The 19,865-nt window shown below is 45.5% G+C and overlaps 1 protein-coding gene across 4 annotated transcripts in view; it reads left to right on the forward strand.

Annotated features, from left to right (window-relative positions):
- The window catches only part of DNAI3 (dynein axonemal intermediate chain 3), a 132,619-nt gene that overhangs the window by 28,099 nt on the left and 84,655 nt on the right, over nt 1–19,865 (forward strand). For all 4 annotated transcript variants that reach the window (XR_012724973.1, XR_012724972.1, XM_075320515.1 and 1 more), the window contains exons 2-9: nt 1,116–1,220; nt 4,149–4,253; nt 7,003–7,041; nt 13,391–13,575; nt 13,661–13,765; nt 18,026–18,169; nt 19,309–19,508; nt 19,745–19,861. Coding sequence is in view for 2 of the 4 variants with exons in the window: in XM_075320515.1 (XP_075176630.1) it covers nt 1,118–1,220; nt 4,149–4,253; nt 7,003–7,041; nt 13,391–13,575; nt 13,661–13,765; nt 18,026–18,169; nt 19,309–19,508; nt 19,745–19,861 (998 nt within the window). In the remaining 2 variants the exon portion in view is untranslated. The remainder of the gene's footprint in view (nt 1–1,115; nt 1,221–4,148; nt 4,254–7,002; nt 7,042–13,390; nt 13,576–13,660; nt 13,766–18,025; nt 18,170–19,308; nt 19,509–19,744; nt 19,862–19,865) is intronic.

Here is a 19,865-nt window from a genome sequence, read left to right on the forward strand (position 1 = left end):
ATAGCGATGGTGGAAGGTGCCATTCAACTAATGGAGTGATGGCGTGTGGTTGTACCCCATCACCCCAAAGACTAAGGCTGCTGTAATAAACCCGATCTGTCACCTCTCCTGACATGTCTGTCTGTCTGCAATGTGTGAACAAGCCATATAGTGGATATGTATCTTTACACTTCTCTTGTTTAGCCATTTACTTAATAACAGTCTTGGACAAGTGGGCGGAGTGTTCTGCCAATAAGGAGGCCGTCACTTTTATTTTTTGCAATAACTATATATACAGCTGGTGAAATTAGTATTGAACACATCACCAGTTTTCTAAGTAAATATATTTCTAAAGGCACTATTGACATGAATTTCTCCCCAGATGTCGGTAACAACCCATCCAATCCACACAGGCAAAAAAATCAAAGCATGGATGTCCATAAATGTAGAGACGTGTAATTATGAGAAATGACACGGGGAAAAAGTATTAAACACATGAAGAAAGAGAGGAATAAAAAGCCATGGAAAGCACCAGCTGAAATGTATCAGTTATTAGAAAGCAATCCTGCCACCTAGTGATAAACGAGATGAGCGAACCTGATGTTCGGAGTTCAAGTTCGGAAACTGACTTCCAAAAAACAAACTTCCATAGGTTCGCTCATCTCTAAAAATAATAGCTGGTTCAAATGATGACCTATGAAAAGGTGTCTCATTACCAAGGTGCCACACAAGAAACATCTCACGATGGGTAAAACCAATGAGCTGTCTCAAGACCTTTGCAACCGTATTATTGCAAAAGATACTTATTTTACCCGCTGTATGTCCATAAAATGACTGCAGGTGGAGGAGTATTATATCACCCTCTGTATAAGGTTTATTTTTTTGATGCCATTTGCCCAATCTAAGACCTTCTGGTCTAAGGACACACAGGTGGGATGTATTCCTCCTGCCATGGAGTTCCCTGGCGGTAATTATCCTTCTATTGCAAAAATCAAGTCTAATGATGACAGGTGATGCCGCTTATCTCTATAGCGCAGTAGGTAATTTGCACTCCAGGGGTTCATAATATAGTGCCTCCAAAGTCATGTAATATGTTTCCATTTCATATATCTCACCACTTGCTTCTTGTTTCGCAGACATGTCCACTAGAGATTCATCCAGATCTCTGTCTGGAGGTTCCAGGTCCTCCTCCCGTAAAAGCAAAAAGAAGGAGGGTGCAGAGCAGAAGGCGAAACACTCAGGTGACTCTTCTTACAAGATTTCGATATCACTGTTATACATCTATATGGCAGATTGTATACAAAAAAGAAAAGGGGGAATATGAGCACCACCTAAGGAATTCTGGGCCAGATACCTAACATGTGAAGACTACAGCAAAAGAAGGTGTAATCAAAATCATCCGAAAAACCATTTTTAACAATATAATGGAAAACTCCTACATGAATAGACCTCAGAAAAAATGGAGTCAAAATCCATATTAATCATGAATATTTTTATTAAGCAAATAAAAAAAATACATATAAAAACATCAATTGATATGTATAACAAAAATGGGGGGGATATGAGGTGCAAAAAGAAATTGTAAACAAAACCTTGAGGACACGGTACGGATGGGGTATACAGTATGGATCAAGAGATTTTCATAAATATATCAAATACCTGTAATACTTGGACTAATTAAATGTGCAAAAACCGTTTCAGTAATTAAAATAAATATTAGTATTGCACATAACCCAATAGGACACAATTAGTAATGATAGGGCCTGTAGTAACTACCCACGGCCATTAGGGGGCAGTCCAGTACCACAAATATATGAAAAGAATAAATTAGTATAATGATCCAACTTACCCATGTAATCCTGCCTCAGGAATGTAAACAATTACCGGCCCCGACGCACGTTTCGCGTTAGGCTTCCTCGGGGGGCCATTATAATGAGATGATGCAGTACTGTTAATTCCATCTGGGATTGCCTGCATCTTCTCCCTATATTGTTGCCATTTATTGTTCAGGAACCCAGCTTTCTTATTGCTTCCTATCTGTATAGGTTGGGTCTATATTAATACATCATTCATTGTATACCGGGAAAGTATCCTTGATGTTATATTAACCTTTGTGAGAAGATGCAGTTGTGTATAATCCATTGTCATGGAATGATTTTAAATGTTTTTAACCCTGTACACACATGACTTTGTTACAATAAAATTTAATCTTTTGCACATGTTATTTCCAGCATATATTTGACTTATTTACCAATATGGAATTACTGGTGCTGTTCAGATACCACCTTCTTTTGTTGTAGTCTTCACAGATTGTATACAAATCACAGCGGCTATGAACTGCTCTTCTCATCTTTGGCCTTTGAGTTACATGAGGGCTTCCATGCTGTTCACATGCTGTCTGACCACATGGCGGCGATATCACGTGAATTACACATAATGTGAGGCTGCGCTGCAGGCAGTGCGAGGATGAGAAGTGAATGTATATCTATAGATATGGACGTACGCTGCATACAAGTCTCATTATTAATGGGGGGGGTCCCCGCATAGACTAAATTTGGATTGCCAATATACACACTCTACACCGTATATTAAAAGTAAAATCTAATATATAAAGCTGAGTGTATGTATATGTGTGTGTATGTATGTATGTATGTATGTATGTCTACTAAAGGAATCGCATTTACAATCACAAAATTTTGTACAGATGCCTCATGTGAGTCAGGGAGCATCATAGACTATGTTTTGACAGGAAAATTTAACCCCGCACTTTACAGTTACTCTCCAAAAAACCTGCCTCCATTAAAGTCAATGGAGATAGGAGCTACAGGTTATTAATAAGAGCTGTGATTGGTTGCTATAGGAAGAAAATAAATTGTTAGTGTCAGAAGCGTCTGTGTTAGGTAATAAGATGTCGGTGGGGAGACAGAGACAGACAGAGACAGAGAGAGAGACAGTCAGAGAGACAGACAGAGGCAGGCAGACAGGGAAAGAGACAAAGACAGGGAAAGAGACAGACAGGGAAAGAGACAGAGAAGGTAAGAGACAAAGGGGGAAAGAGACAGACGGAGAGAGACAGATGGAGAGAGACAGATGGGGACAGAGACAGACGGGGACAGAGACAGACGGGGACAGAGACAGACGGGGACATAGACAGACGGGGACATAGACAGACGGGGACAGAGACAGACGGGGACAGAGACAGACGGGGACAGAGACAGACGGGGACAGAGACAGACGGGGACAGAGACAGACGGGGACAGAGACAGACGGGGACAGAGACAGACGGGGAAAGAGACAGACGGAGAGAGACAGACAGAAAGAGACAGATGGGGAGAGACAGACGGGAAAAAGACAGACCTGGAATGAGACAGACCTGGAATGAGACAGACCTGGAATGAAACAGACGGGCAAAGAGACAGACGGAGAAAGAGACAGATGGAGAAAGAGACAGACGGGCAAAGAAACAGACCGGGAAAGAGACAGACCGGGAAAGAGACAGACAGACACACTTAGACACAGAGATAGAGACAGACAGAGAGACTGATACAGAGACAAACAGAGAGATAGACACAGACAGACAGACATGGATAGAGACATAGACACACATGGATAGAGACAGACACACAGACAGATAGGGAAAGAGACAGACAGAGACAGACAGACAGAGCCACACACACAGAGACAGAGAGACTGGGAGAGAGACAATGAGACAGTTACTATCCTGGGCATCGCCGGGTGCTACAATTAGTACATAATAAAAAATAAGCTGTAAAAAAACACCATGGGTTTTAGAAGCCCTGTCTGTGTGAACAAACCCTAATAAGGTATATCCACATGTGACAGGGAACAATCCTTGTAGGTTTTATTGCAGATTTTACCTTATTCATTTCAAAGAGTGAAATTTGTGTGAGAATCCACTCAAAGAATTGACATTTTGGAGATGTAAACGCGCAACCAAGATCAGGTTCTGCGCAGGAATCATCCGCAGCGCGAGGATCACAATGTTTTCACAATTCAGTTTCCATTTGTTTCATCATTTGCAGATCAGTGACCGGCCTCCCTTCAGTGATTCACACAATGCCACAGCTTTTCCTTCTTGGTTTTGCAGTTTCCATGTCGAGTGTCTGTTTTTATTTCATGCATCTCACAAATTGCTTCTTGTTTCGCAGACATGACCGCCAGAGAATCCTCCCGATCTCCATCCGCAGGTTCCAGGTCCTCCTCCCGTAAAGGCAAGAGGAAGGAGAGCGCCAAGAGGAAGGCCAAACCCTCAGGTGACTCTTCTCACAAGTTACACATCTTATGTGGCAGATTGTACAGAAATCTGAAGTTTTCTGCTCCTCGTAACCTTAGCATACGGCCTCATTCACACCTCATTGCTTTTTCTCTTAGGCTATGTGCCCACTCTGCGGAAAATGCGCGGATTTTCCAGAAATCTGCAGCACAGCTACTCCCCAGCCATTTCTATGGCATTTGGGAAATGCTGTGACCACGCTGCGGATTTTTCCGCAGCAGAAATCGTGCGGATTTTCGTGCGGAAAAATCTGCAGCATGTCAATTATTGTAGCGGATTTTCGTGCGGATTTTGCTCATTCAATTGAATTAAAAAAAAAAAAAATCGCAAAATCCGCGTCAAATCCGCACAAAATCTGCACAAAATCCGCACCTATGAAAAGGTGCGGATTCCGGGGGAAAGCTGCAGATTTTGATGCAGAAAAATCCGCAGATACAGAGGATCCATAGTCCATAGTCATCTGACTTTGGTTATTGTGTCAGTTTTTTCCATTAGAATTTTATGTTTTTCTTATATGGAAAAAACAAACCTATTGACATTTCTTCCATTTCTACTTCTGCGTTTCCCCAAAAATAAGACTGGAAAGACCGGGTCTTATATTATTTTCGCTCTGAAAGATGCGCTAGGGCTTATTTTCAGGAGACGTCTTATACTTCCCCATGAACAACAATCCACATTTATTCTTGAACAAAAAAAAAAATCAACATTTATTCAAATATAATTATCATCACATTCTGGAACATCAACATTTTGTGTTAAAGGGAACCTGTCACCAGATTTTGACCTTCTAAACTAAAGCTAGCACCTTAATCAGAACCTAGTCCCCATTCTATAAAGGTGCACATTACCCCCTGACCCCCCCTGTAGACCTCAGAAATACCTTTATAAAATCTCCTACCCTATTTGTAAATTGTCCGGTCCGGTCTGATGGGCCTCCTAATCTGCACCTCCTGTCCCTCCTATTGCCCTGCTCCTATGCTGATTGATGTGGATGACGGCTCGGATGCCATCCACGGAGGCAGGAAAAAAATCTCCATATTCCTGGCTGTGGCGGGCACAGCCGAAAACATAGGTGCGCCTGCGCGAACCACCAAATTCTCCGCGCAGGATCAAGATTTTGACCAGCGATGTGGATGGCGTCTGAGGCGTCATCCACGTCAATCAGCACAGGAGAAAGGTGAAAGGAGGGAAAGGAGGCGCAGAGTAGGATGCACAGGCGCTGCTTAAAGTGCTAGTTTTAGATTACAAGGCCAAAATCTGGTGACAGGTTCCCTTTAATCCTATTACTGGATCAGATGCACATTTTCTTATCTGAGCTGCTATTCTCATGGTGCAGAATAAGTCATATAGTGGTGGGTACATACTGTATTTATAAAGGGTTAAATTGCCTGATTACATTTATTATTCCCTATGTATTGCTAAGTTTATACCCAAAATAAAGAAGAGACCCCCTAAAAGAATCGTACTCACAAGACACCAAAGAATTAGAGTTGGCACGTGAATGGGCTCTCACATACAAATCTGCGTTGCTGTCAGATCTCCCTGCATTCTACAGCGATTGGCTCCCCCTAGTGACCAGAAGCAGTATCACTCGCATGGAGTGATACTGGTACCCGATCTGTTTGTGAGAGCTGCAGTTAATGCAGCTGGAACAGCAAGGGAAATGACAGAAATGCAGATCTCTGTGTGAGAGCCCATCCACCATCACAAATTGCCAACTGTCATTGTTTGGGGTCTAGGAAGTGCGTTTTTGTTTGTTTTTTTGTAGGAGGAAGTTGTCTTCTTTCTTTGATGAAGAGTCCTGCTTTATTTTTTGAGTTTTCTAGCTGCTTGGACACTTCCTTATGGAACCGCAACTAGGACTTATTTTTGGAGTGGGGCTTATATTTTAAGCATACGCAAAAAAGCTTCCAAAATCCTACTAGCGCTTATTTGCAGGGTAGGACTTATTTTTGAGGAAACAAGGTATCAGTGAACAATGGAACACTGATAACCGCTGTCAATTATTTCATAGACCCACAGCCCCCCCCCTCCCCAATCATCAAAGTGGATACGTCAGAATTCTAATGTAAAACACTTTGAAAGTTATGATTTTTTTTTGCTTTTTCACAACAAAATGTGCATGTGTCAAAGCTGTGGCGTTGCTTACTCCACAAATTTTACTCCAGTCCCTGACCAGAGTGAGATTTCTGCCGAGGCGCACACCACTTTTAAGACGCGCCTGAATCATTAAGAGGAGTAAATTAATCCGGAGGATCTGACTCCTACACGTCCTCAAAATCGAGCTCAGAATGGATGTTGTCGTTCTCGATGAATTGGGATCATATACCCGCGTTACTGAGCTTGATATGTGGCCCAGATCAGAATTGTACATGCCTAAATGTTTTGATGCCGACTAATAGGTCTGTAAAAATACACGGACGTGTGGACAGCCCCATAGGTTAAACAGGTACGAGTTTGATCTGACAAAAACAGAGGACTTGTAATTCCATGCTGTACACTGTCTGACCACATGGTGGCGATGTGTAGTCACGGGTTCAGTAGCTGTATACTGGTGTACTTGCCATTATACCTGCTGGCGTTACATGACTGGCCACTACGGATCCATGTTGCTGCGTCATTCAGGACTACTGCTCGTCTTCGTATTTGATCATTAACCAGTTGTCTCCCTCAGGTCTGACTGTCATATTTCGGATTGTCTGATTCTTACTTTTTGTTATTCCTTTTAGCTAAAAAGCGCGAGGACTCGGCGGCTTCCACCCACTCAGGTACGTCCTCGCTGTATAATGTTTGGGATTTTAGGAGAAGGATTTCCTAGCTTATCGATTGACCCCTGGGGAGGTCATTACAAAAGTCTAAGAGGACCTGTCTCCTTTCTTAGTATGTACAGTTAGGTCCAGAAATCTTTGGACAGTGACACAATTTTCGTGAGTTGGGCTCTGCATTCCACCACATTGGATTTGAAATGAAATCTCTACAACAGAATTCAAGTGCAGATTGTAACGTTTAATTTGAAGGTTTGAACAGAAATATCTGATAGAAATTGTAGGAATTGTCACATTTCTTTACAAACACTCCACATTTTAGGAGGTCAAAAGTAATTGGACAAATAAACCAAACCCAAACAAAATATTTTTATTTTCAATATTTTGTTGCGAATCCTTTGGAGGCAATCACTGCCTTAAGTCTGGAACCCATGGACATCACCAAACGCTGGGTTTCCTCCTTCTTAATGCTTTGCCAGGCCTTTACAGCCACAGCCTTCAGGTCTTGCTTATTTGTGGGTCTTTCCGTCTTAAGTCTGGATTTGAGCAAGTGAAATGCATGCTCAATTGGGTTAAGATCTGGTGATTGACTTGGCCATTGCAGAATGTTCCATTTTTTTGCACTCATGAACTCCTGGGTAGCTTTGGCTGTATGCTTGGGGTCATTGTCCATCTGTACTATGAAGCGTCGTCCGATCAACTTTGCGGCATTTGGCTGAATCTGGGCTGAAAGTATATCCCGGTACACTTCAGAATTCATCCGGCTACTCTTGTCTGCTGTTATGTCATCAATAAACACAAGTGACCCAGTGCCATTGAAAGCCATGCATGCCCATGCCATCACGTTGCCTCCACCATGTTTTACAGAGGATGTGGTGTGCCTTGGATCATGTGCCGTTCCCTTTCTTCTCCACACTTTTTTCTTCCCATCATTCTGGTACAGGTTGATCTTTGTCTCATCTGTCCATAGAATACTTTTCCAGAACTGAGCTGGCTTCATGAGGTGTTTTTCAGCAAATGTAACTCTGGCCTGTCTATTTTTGGAATTGATGAATGGTTTGCATCTAGATGTGAACCCTTTGTATTTACTTTCATGGAGTCTTCTCTTTACTGTTGACTTAGAGACAGATACACCTACTTCACTGAGAGTGTTCTGGACTTCAGTTGATGTTGTGAACGGGTTCTTCTTCACCAAAGAAAGTATGCGGCGATCATCCACCACTGTTGTCATCCGTGGACGCCCAGGCCTTTTTGAGTTCCCAAGCTCACCAGTCAATTCCTTTTTTCTCAGAATGTACCCGACTGTTGATTTTGCTACTCCAAGCATGTCTGCTATCTCTCTGATGGATTTTTTCTTTTTTTTCAGCCTCAGGATGTTCTGCTTCACCTCAATTGAGAGTTCCTTAGACCGCATGTTGTCTGGTCATAGCAACAGCTTCCAAATGCAAAACCACACACCTGTAATCAACCCCAGACCTTTTAACTACTTCATTGATTACAGGTTAACGAGGGAGACGCCTTCAGAGTTAATTGCAGCCCTTAGAGTCCCTTGTCCAATTACTTTTGGTCCCTTTAAAAAGAGGAGGCTATGCATTACAGAGCTATGATTCCTAAACCCTTTCTCCGATTTGGATGTGAAAACTCTCATATTGCAGCTGGGAGTGTGCACTTTCAGCCCATATTATATATATAATTGTATTTCTGAACATGTTTTTGTAAACAGCTAAAATAACAAAACTTGTGTCACTGTCCAAATATTTCTGGACCTAACTGTATTTTAGTAACTGCTTTACCCCCCCAAAAAAAAGGGGCACTTTCCACGTTGCGACATCGCTACTGCGATATCGTCGGGGTCAAATCGAAATTGACGCACATCCGGCGCCGGTAACGACGTCGCAACGTGTAAAGCCTAGATGCGCCGATAAACGATCACAAAAGCGTCGTAAATCGGTGATCTGTGTAGTGTCGGACATTTTCATAATGTCGCACCAATAGGAGATACGATGTTGTTCCTCGTTCCTGCGGCAGCACACATCGCTGTGTATGAAGCCGCAGGAGCGAGGAACATCTCCTTACCTGCCTCCACCGCCAATGCGGAAGGAAGGAGGTGGGCGGGATGTTTACGTCCCGCTAATCTCCGCCCCTCTGCTTCTATTGGACGGCTGCCGTGTGACGTCGCTCAACACGCCCCCTTAGGAAGGAGGCGGTTTGCCTGCCAGAGCGAAGTTGCAGGGCAGGTAAGTGCGTGTGAAGCTGCCATAGCGATAATGTTCGCTACAGCAGCTATCACAAGATATCGCAGCTGCGACGGGGACGGGGACTATCGCGCTCGACATCGCAGCATCGGCTTGTGATGTCTTAGTGCGCAAGCAAAGGGCCCCTTAGACTTGAAAGATCATGCATTGGTCCGGGGGAAAAAAATTAGACATTGATTCGACTGCAATCTGATTTATTGACACACTAAAAATATGGCCGTCTGCGCGAGCTCTTAGGCGGGCTTTGCACGTTGCGACATCGCAAGCTGATGCTGCGATGTCGCACGCGATAGTCCCCGCCCCCGTCGCAGCAGCGATATCCTTGTGATAGCTGCCGTAGCGAACATTATCGCTACGGCAGCTTCCCATGGACTCACCTGTCCTGCGACGTCGCTCTGGCCGGCGACCCGCCTCCTTATTAAGGGGGCGGGTCGTGCTGCGTCACAGCGACGTCACACGGCAGGCGGCCAATAGGAGCGGAGGGGCGGAGATGAGCGGGACGTAAACATCCCGCCCACCTCCTTCCTTCCGTATATCCTACGGAAGCCGCAGTGACGCCGGTAGGAGATGTTCCTCGCTCCTGCGGCTTCATACACAGCGATGTGTGCTGCCGCAGTAGCGAGGAACAACATCGGACTGTCGCAGTCGCGTAATTATGAATTACGCCAACGCTGCACCGATGATACGATTACGACGCTTTTGCGCTCGTTAATCGTATCATCCAACCTTTACACACTACGATGTCGCATGCGATGCCGGAAGTACGTCACTTTCAATTTGACCTCACCGACATCGCACCTGCGATGTCGTAGTGTGCAAAGCCCGCCTTAGCCAAACACAACAATGTCCACATCCTTCCCGGATTACATAGTGACAATTGAAGCAGATCTGTCACAATATAAACTTTGCGAACCAATAAATACATTTCTTAGACCTGATGAGGCTGGTGTACTTACTTTGAAAAATCAGGTTCACAACACTGCGGTGCAAGGGTCAAGCCACTCTGTATCAGACACAGTATAAAGCAACTGTATGCCGCCTGGTATGTGCCAAGCGAAAGACCAGGCAAAGGATAGGAGGACACAGCCGTGACCGAATCTGCAATGATCGCAGTCGTGTATCTATGGTTCAGTTTTGACGCTGCTGTAAAAATAAATGGGTTGATATTACAGGATCCTGTTGAGATGTCCCTGTAAGGCCGCGTTCACACATAGCGAGAACACTAGCGAAAATTTGACATGTATCACTGATTGTCAGAAAGACATAAGAAAAAAAATACAAGATTTATAAATCACACTCATTTTGCTATTACTGTTAGTTCACACAAAAAAAAAAAAATGCACAGAAAAAAATGGATCAAAACCGCTAGGTGTGAACAAGCCCGAGGGGTGACAGGTCCTCCTCATATCTTTGTAATCCTTAATCCCCAAGGATTAATTGCTGTGCACATTCAGATCTGATTTCTTAGAAGTCATTCTCAGGTTAAAATCCCACATCAGACAGAATTCCCATATAGAAAACAATAGGGATTTTTGTACGGTGCACAGACGCCGGCGGCGAGATGAACCTTCTCATTTTTCTACATTGCCCCGAACCGGCGGCGGGATCAAACATAACATCGTATCACACGTATCATGTGCGGGGACCAGAGGGGTCTGTAAAAAAAAACTTCATTCATCCGTGACCCTACCCCGACTGCCAACACATTGCAGATGAGCCGTCGGCCCCTCGCCGGGTGTAAACTGAGGGTGAGGTTTATGGCCACACATTACACCCAGCAATATGTGTGCAGGGCCCCTGGAGGTGAGGGACCTAGAAATAAAAATGCCTGTGTGCCCCCAAAAGTAATAGTGCCCGTGACCTACCTGTAAAAAATAATAATGCTCGCTAGATACTAGTGCCCCCTATGTCTCTCTGTAGCTTATAATGCCCCCTATGTGCCCACTTCAATAGTAATATTTTCATCCCAGTGTCCCCTTCAATAGCATTAATGTTCCCTGAGAGCTATGTAGTCAAAAAGCAATGTGCCAGTTAACAGGAAATAATGCCCCTTTTGTTGGTCAGATTTCATAAGTTCTGTAGCGCCACCTGGTGGAAAACAACGGAGTTAGCATTTTTATCTCGAAAACGGAACGAGATAGAGAAAAAAAGTGAATTACAAAGTTGTAGGGAATCATCAATTCAATACGAATCGACACCTTGCATACAGAAATGATATGATTAGAAGGTGTAAAACTCACAAGGCTGCGGACGTGAAGTGATACCTCATGGAGACCTTCCTACAAGTCATTGGGTATGGAGCTGTGTGGAATGGCCTCCGCTCACCTGACCTGACCCCATTGCACTTCTTTCTGTGAGGTGACACCAAACAGCAGGTGTATGCGACCCCTCCACCAACATTGCAGGACCTACGACCACGTATCACAGATGCTTGTGCAAACGTGTCACCTACCATATTGCATAACGTGCAGCAAGATACAGTATGCTGTGCAGAGCCCAGATGTGCATTGCAGCAAGATACAGTATGCTGTGCAGAGTGCAGATGTGCATTGCAGCAAGATACAGTATGCTGTGCAGAGGCCAGATGTGCATTGCAGCAAGATACAGTATGCTGTGCAGAGTGCAAATGTGCATTGCAGCAAGATACAGTATGCTGTGCAGAGGCCAGATGTGCATTGCAGCAAGATACAGTATGCTGTGCAGAGTCCAGATGTGCATTGCAGCAAGATACAGTATGCTGTCCAGAGTCCAGATGTGCAATGCAGCTGACGGGGGCCACTAATGAGCGCCATATGCGTGACCAGCATTCAATGTTTTGGGGGGGGGTCATGGGTTTCATATCATAGCATTTCTGTGTGCAAGGTGTCGATTCATATTGAATTGATGATTCCCTACAACTTTGTAATTCACTTCTTTTTTCTATCTTGTTCCGTTTTCGAGATAAAAATGCTAACTCCGTTGTTTTCCACCAGGTGGCACTATAGGTGGTTTCATTGCGGAGCGCATGGCTACTTTACTATACCTAGACACCACTTCTATGCCTATAGCTGCCGCCGTTCTCAAGTTAATGGCGGTGGACAGGATATGGGTGGACACACTGTATATAAAATAGAAGTCAGTAGAAGAAACCATCTGGTCCATGGAGACAGAGGTTCCAGCACAGGGTGACCCCATCGCTGGGGATTTGTGAACCTGACACCCCATGTCTGGATTTGTAAAGTTGCTGAACTAACTCACCACCCTACTACAAAGCATTAAAGGGAGTTTACTAAAATTTACGCTTTCCACCTATCCATAGAACAGGTGATAATTTATGAACCGAAGGGATCCGAGACTTAGAAGCCCACAGATCACGAGAACGGGAACACTCGAGTCCCTTGTGTGAATGGAGCAGTATGGACTTTAGGAGGGGTAATGATTCCACTTATGGAGACCACCACGTGGCACATGTGGGGGGTCAGAAAATTCTCTCTGGGGATAAAAGGTTTGCATATTAGATCTCCTCCAGAAGGAAAAAAAAAAAACTGTGACAGATTTCTCAAGACTGGTGTTTGGATGACAGATGCTCCGGAGTAAGATGCCCAAAATCTATGACCCTATTAATGAATTTGGCAAATCTTTCAGCTGTCAGAGACTGAGTTTTTTCCGGCCATGCTTTGCCGGAACGGTGTAAAAAAACACAACACAGAGTCACAATGTTTTTTATACACAACCATGAATTGGGCACTTTTTTTTGCTACATTTCCAACATTTTTAGTCCAGAAGAGTGATGTATCGGCCTTGTGTCTGCAGTGCCACCTAAATGAATAGTGGCCTCACCGCACCGCCGAACTATCCAAGGTCTATAGGATGGCAGAAGATAAAGGAGCTCAGAGCCCGGATATCTCCAGCAGTCCCATGGTCAGTGGTTAGGGTGGCGGTCACACACGTGCACCACTGACACAGGGGACACAGGAACCACCAGTCTTCTGATCAGTCGGGACCCCCAATAATCAGACACCTATAAGTTTTGATCACGGTTGGTGATGTGGGCCCCCCAATTTTAGATGCAGGGGGAATTAGATGGCATCTAATGAGATAACGTTCTATCTGCACAGGTCACCCCGAATATATCGTTCCTCTGGTTCTAACCTCCAAGACTCAGGAGATCTTCAGCTGTCGAATTGATGAGGATGTCACCCAAGAAAACCCATTCAGACTATTAAAGAAAGAGGAAATTCTCAGCGATCTGAAGACCAGAGCGGCGGTTTCTGACTTCAGCCCCTTTAAGTCTATAATTACGGTACAATCGATGGTCATTGTCTCCGTATATCCTCAGGGTGAATGTTCTAGACTGTTACCATTTTGCATTCTCTCTGAATATACAGGAGTACCCCGGAGAAGAGCTGCTGCTGGTTTTCGATAGAGATTTCACCTACGGTCAGAACTTCTATCTCGTCGTAACAGAAGAAGCCAAAGAGTCAATCCTGAGGGTAAGAGGTTTGGATTCACATACGATAGATATGTCCTCCGGTATATCTGCCAATAGCAAGATCAAAGTGACAGCAGCATGACATTTCCAAACCCTTCTCATTTTTTCTTCCATGTGGATTTTTTTTTTCTACATGTGAATGTCATTTTTAAAACTCCCTCCATAAGCATTGCATTAAAAATGGCTGCTGGTGCAAAATCCACCGGGAACCTGCAGCTTCTGAACCAACCCTCAATGTATCTGAACAGGAGGATGTTCAGCACTTAATTAGCTGTAGAAGGCATCTGGGGCACATCCGGAACCTTCCTCTATGAGCTGGGATGGTCTTTTTTTTTTTTCTCAATGGCTGCCATGTAATGCTAAAATTTAACTTTCACAGATGAAAACTGATTCATGAGGGTTAAAGAAGCCTCATCCGTAGTGTTGTGTTAAGGGGCTCATTGTACAAAACAATCATTCTCAACAACTATCTCTACTGCTTCTGTACTGCCCCACGGGCTCGGCTGCGACTGCCGAGCCGCTCGGATCCGTGCTCGTACGGTGGGTGGTGGCTCGAGCCTCTCACGGACCCGGGGGTCACGTCGCTCTGCAAGGGAGTTGGCACTACACGCAGGGACTTGACGGGGTGGTTCCACGGCCGGGGCCGCGGTGGTTTGGTTTGGGATGTAAGTTCGTGACGCCACCCACGGGTTGTGTTGAATAGATGGACACCACCGCTGCCGTTAACTAGGCCTCCCGGGGACGGTGTTGCGCAGCTTGGTGTTGACCCCTCCGTGGGTAGGGGAGCGATGGTCCCGGGGGCCCGAGGGAGGTGCAGAGGCCCGCAGCCGGCTGCAGCTTCTCCCAGAATAGGTTGGTGGTTTCCACCTTTCTCCTGCACCTCTTTGTATGAATGTTTGACTCCTATGCCTAAGCAACGGTAGTCCGCTCCCCGGCTGGTATATGCCGTAGGAGCCCGTTTGCCCACAGACGCTGGCCCTTTGGGTCTCTATGCCTTGGCGGTGGCTTTACCCTGTATGACTGGGCTGTTGTCTTCTAACAGGTCTTGTGTGGGATAGGTCCTTAAGTCCAGTCCTTAATCAGTTGATTTGAATCGGCCCTGTCGGTTCAGGGCTTTGTACTGGGTCTGAGTACCCCTCCTGGTGCTCCAGTTTCCAATCGGTTCCCTGGTTCGGTACCGGCGGGCCACCGCCCGATCTCGGTCCCTACGGTTCTACCGGCTGTAATCCCAGCTCCTGCAGGCGGCCACCACCGTCTGCCTCCTTCCCAAAGGTGACTGTGCTCCGACCCAGCCACCGGAGAAGTCTGTTGGCAGGCCTGGTCACAGGTCTGCCCTTGAACTCGTCCTCCCTCCTTCACTGTCAAGGCTACTCCTCCCACTCTGCCCTAGAACTTCTCACTGAACTTGTGTCTTTCCCGCCTCCAGGCCTGTGAACTCCTCGGTGGGCGGAGCCAACTGCCTGGCTCCGCCCCCTGGTGTGGACTTCAAACCTGGAGGGTGGTGACAAGGGTTTCTTGGTTGGCTGCTGTCACCTACTCGGCGAGGGGGTGTGATGTGTGTGTGACTACCTGGTACGACCTGACTAGTCCAGGGCGTCACACAACCGCCATTGACATGGACACTCTGCTTGGTAGAGGAGAAGGAGGAGCGCACCAGAAGTAGATGACAATTAGAAAAAAGGGGTGCTAAGAGGTGCAACAAGGGGAGCTATGCAAAGGGGAGAAAAAAAGATGTTGCACATAGCACAAGCACGACCCATAATAGTGTAAATAGTAGAAAAACCTTTATTGAACTACAATAAAATCAATTAAAATACAAGAAGGCAAACCCTGTACCCCATGGTCTCAAACAACCTCATATGATAATATCACAGTACAAAAAATCATCAAGGTGTAAACACTGAATAACAGGATCATAGGAAATAAGGGGGCACCTTTCCCCAATTGGGATCACCACCAGCAACAATAGACCATATCAAGAAAGAAAGAAAAAGAATTGCTGTATATAGGGATCAACCAATAAGATTTTGTTCAGATCATCAAAAATATATTTTATTGGCACAAATTTTATACATACAAAAATATCCACACAGAACAGTGGAAAAAAAACCAAAAATATCTAAAAACAGTCAATGAACACCCCAATACATAGTTCCACGTTAGGAACCCAGCACCAAGATCCTGAATAAAACTCCACTAGACGTACAAATCAATAATATTCACAGGCATAAATGCAGGACCTGTGTGCAAATTGTCACTGCAAACCCTATGCCATATAGTACTCTAGAGAATCGTACCCCATCTGGCACCACCATCAATAAATACAATCTAATAAGTACAAAATACTAGCAAAAGAAGGGGATGAAGATAACCTTGTAATGAGGAAATCAATACACCCAGGTCAATAGTCAAACCAGGTAAGTCACAGACTATCCAGAATCATCCAGAAAGTCATCACCAAGATGTATTACCTCTTGGAGCTAGAACTCCAAGTTTAAGGTGGTGTGAGGCCTCAGGATCGGTGCAAGTATGGGGTGTTGCCCCACGCGTATCGCCACTGGAGATGTGGCTTCCTCAAGGGCCAAAAAATTAAAAATGTCCAGTTTGACACTTTCCCTGACGAAGCCGCGGCAGCGGCGATACGCGTGGGGCTCGGCTGCCCACCCGCTTACCCACCTTGGCCTCTCCACACAGGAGTTCCTTTCTTTGTATCGGCGCCTCCACAGGGTTCCGTTCTCCACCTTGCTCTGCATTAACCCAGGTGTTCCTGTGTCTCTATTCACCTTCATGCAGAGCCCCTGGCTGGTTATCTCCTTCTTCAGGTTTGCTGGTCATTTCCAGGGCTTCTTGCTATTTCCATTCTCTATTCTTTACCCCTGTTCCTATTTTCATGATAGAACTACCATTTTTTGTGGTATTTTTGTAGGTATTAATGATTGGTATAGTTGTCCTACTGTTTGAATCATTGTTATATCGTTATTTGGTTACAGGGTTGTATAATATATTTGCCTACTTTTGTTCATCCACACTGGGGTTTGTTACTCCTATGTAACGCCTGCCTGGATCCACAGACTCAGGTGGGATGTAAAGGGGAGGCTAGAGGGAAGCCACTCACCAGGCAGGACCCCCAGAACCCTGAAACCCTTTAACCCCTATACAAGGATTTGGAATTACACAGGGCCCTGGAGATCACTACCTGTGGAAGGCAGCAGTCCGATGAGAGTAGTCGTCAGGCAGGGTCAAACCAGGAACAGCAGAACAGGGACAGAATCGGCAGACAAGGACGTAATCAGAAAACGTAGCAGAGGTCAAATCCGGAATCAGGCAGCGAGGTACAAAAACAGCAGGCAGAAGGGTAGTCAGGAAACACGCAGAAGTCAGCACACAGGAATCACAAAACAGAATAGGACGTAACAGGAGCTAGGAAAATCAGAACTATCTCTGGCAGTGGTCATGTGACAGGAGGGAGAATAAGAAGGGTGTGGTGTCTTCCCATTGGCTGTAGCTGAACACTGGCAACTTCAGCTGGAAGACACACGACACCCACAGTTAGCCAGCGGCACTGCAGATCCCAAGATAACCCAGCCCAGTGGATGATCGGAGCCTGTGCCCACCGGTGCCGCTGGCATCGACTCCTCTCCCATCACCAGCACCATCCACGGCAGGAACACGGCGTCGCCTGGCGATCGGAGCAGAAGTCGCTGAAGCAGACTCCGGCGGTGACGTAACATCCTGTTATTCAGTGTTTACACCTTGATGATTTTTTGTACTTCGATGATGTTATCATATGAGGTTGTTTGAGACCATGGGGTACAGGGTTTGCCTTCTTGTATTTTAATTGATTTTATTGTAGTTCAATAAAGGTTTTTCTACTATGTACACTATTATGGGTCGTGCTTGTGCTATGTGCAACATCTTTTTTCTCCCCTTTGCATGGACACTCTGCTTGACTGAGCACGCATGTGTTTTAAGTAAGGATTAGAGAGTAACCCACTATCCAACATTAGGAAAAGGATCCGGTATATTGAATGTCTTCTATGGAGGGAGTGTCACTTGGCCCCATACACATTAGATGGCCGTCTGATCCCACCAGAATGGATGACTTTAATGTGCACGGGGCCTTTCCTGTTCTCTATCGCAGAGGACACTATTTCCTTCTGTATGACCGAGGAGCCACCAGTGATGTGGGTAGTCAATTGATAAAGAAAATGAGGACAATGGCTGCCATTTGTTACAGAGGGTAATTATGATTGAATTGTAGCCACCAGAACCCGTAACCGATGAAGAAGAGAAAGATGATGATTCGGAAGATTTCACCTACAGCTCTCCGGTTCCCCGACCTTGGATCTCTTTAGGCAGCGACCTGGAGGTCGAGGAAGAAATGGTGAAAGAATCTCAGACCAAGGTCAGATGATTTGCACGGGACGATATACGGTATGAGACGTCACTTTATACAACCCCTTGCCTCCCGGTCGTCACTCCACTGGAAGGATGCTTTCGGCACAGTCCACACTTGTACTGAGTTAATAAATCAGACACGGATATGTTCTCTTCAAACAGCAGAACTTTACTTGAATTCTTTACAGGGAAACTTTCATCTCACATACCACAGACACCGCTTCTGACCACGACAGGGTTCCCTCCCGACTTAATTCCATCATTTAATTTACCGGCCGACCGCTTTCCTGGCACCTGAGCTCCCTTGGATACTGCTAGGCCCCTCTTTCTCCTGTCTGACGTCACACTGCACGAGCCCATTCAAATAGTCCTTTATCCTCTCCATCCCACCCACAGGGATTAGCTGGTCTTATTGAAGGAGTTTATTCCGACAGCACTACTCCGCCCATGCTTCTGGCCAGGACCTACTCTCCTCCTTTAAGAGCCCACTGACCTTCAGTCTTGCAGGTAATTTTGTTGGGTTTTCAATCTAGGAAAGATGGACTTCACCCCAACCGATCAGACTCAACCCCTCTTCTGAGGATACAGTTACAACAATCCTCTCAAGAGCATGACCCCGCATGTCCGCTGTTAAAGGGTTGACCCTTAGGATTGTTAATTAAATATTTTGGCTTGTTCTCTCTTTCTCCTACTGGGGACTCTCGTACCCTCCTTCAACATCCTGCCCTATTTATACTCTATACTCCTCCTTTTACTTAACCCTTTTTTTGCCTACCTAGGTGCCAGGACGCTGTCACTGAGTCACACTGCCACCTGGTGGCCATTTACAAAACACACATTACAATGTAATACACATCCTATCCCTTCCTGTGTGTCGGCTACTTCTGCAGGGGGGGGTGGCATAGCCTGGACCCCCCTATAGGGTTCTCGCTGTTGCAACTTCAAGCTCAGTTTTCGTGGAGCTTGCACCCTACAGGGTGGGGTGTTGGTAGGAACACCCCTGTAAAAGAAAACAACTTATACAGTAAAGAAAAAGAAAAATGGCTAAATAGTTGGCACTGAGACAGCGCCAAGGGGAAATCATCCTCAGGGACAATAATGGCATCTACTATATAGTAAGATTCAGCCACCCCATTTATTTCACAGATCAAATTCATGATTTCCCGGGTGCACAGAGAGTTCGGATCACAGGTCACTTTCAGTGATTGCAACGCGTCAGATGTAAAGGATGGGTACATGGAGTGCGCCTCTTACCCGGACAAACGGTTCAGCGTTAAACCCAAAGAGCGGGACACCGGCGTACAAGTGGTGCCATCATTGCAGGAGCAGAGCACCCAGACCAAGTGGTAAGATCTCAATCGCTAGCTCTTTGCTCTAGTGACAATTTTAGGAGGGGTTGTCTGTAATAGAACGTCAGCACAGTCTACGTCCATGTAGGTGATGGGCACAGAGTGTGTCACTCACAACATCTACCCACCCATTCATCAAGTGGGCACGACGAGAACCCACGGGGCTCCGAACCGTCTCAGTGCGGTCGTCCATAACATATCCAACCCCCTAATTCTGTATTTATTTGATCTAGGACTTACCCGCAAAATGCCTGTACCCAGTACACACCGCGGGAGTTTACCGACGAGCAGAAGCGGGAATACCTCTCATCTAAGAGTCTGAAGGAATTCGTCAACTCCGTGTCATTAAGGTAA

This window comes from Anomaloglossus baeobatrachus, chromosome 8 (assembly GCF_048569485.1).
Source record: "Anomaloglossus baeobatrachus isolate aAnoBae1 chromosome 8, aAnoBae1.hap1, whole genome shotgun sequence".
Taxonomy (NCBI): domain Eukaryota; kingdom Metazoa; phylum Chordata; class Amphibia; order Anura; family Aromobatidae; genus Anomaloglossus; species Anomaloglossus baeobatrachus.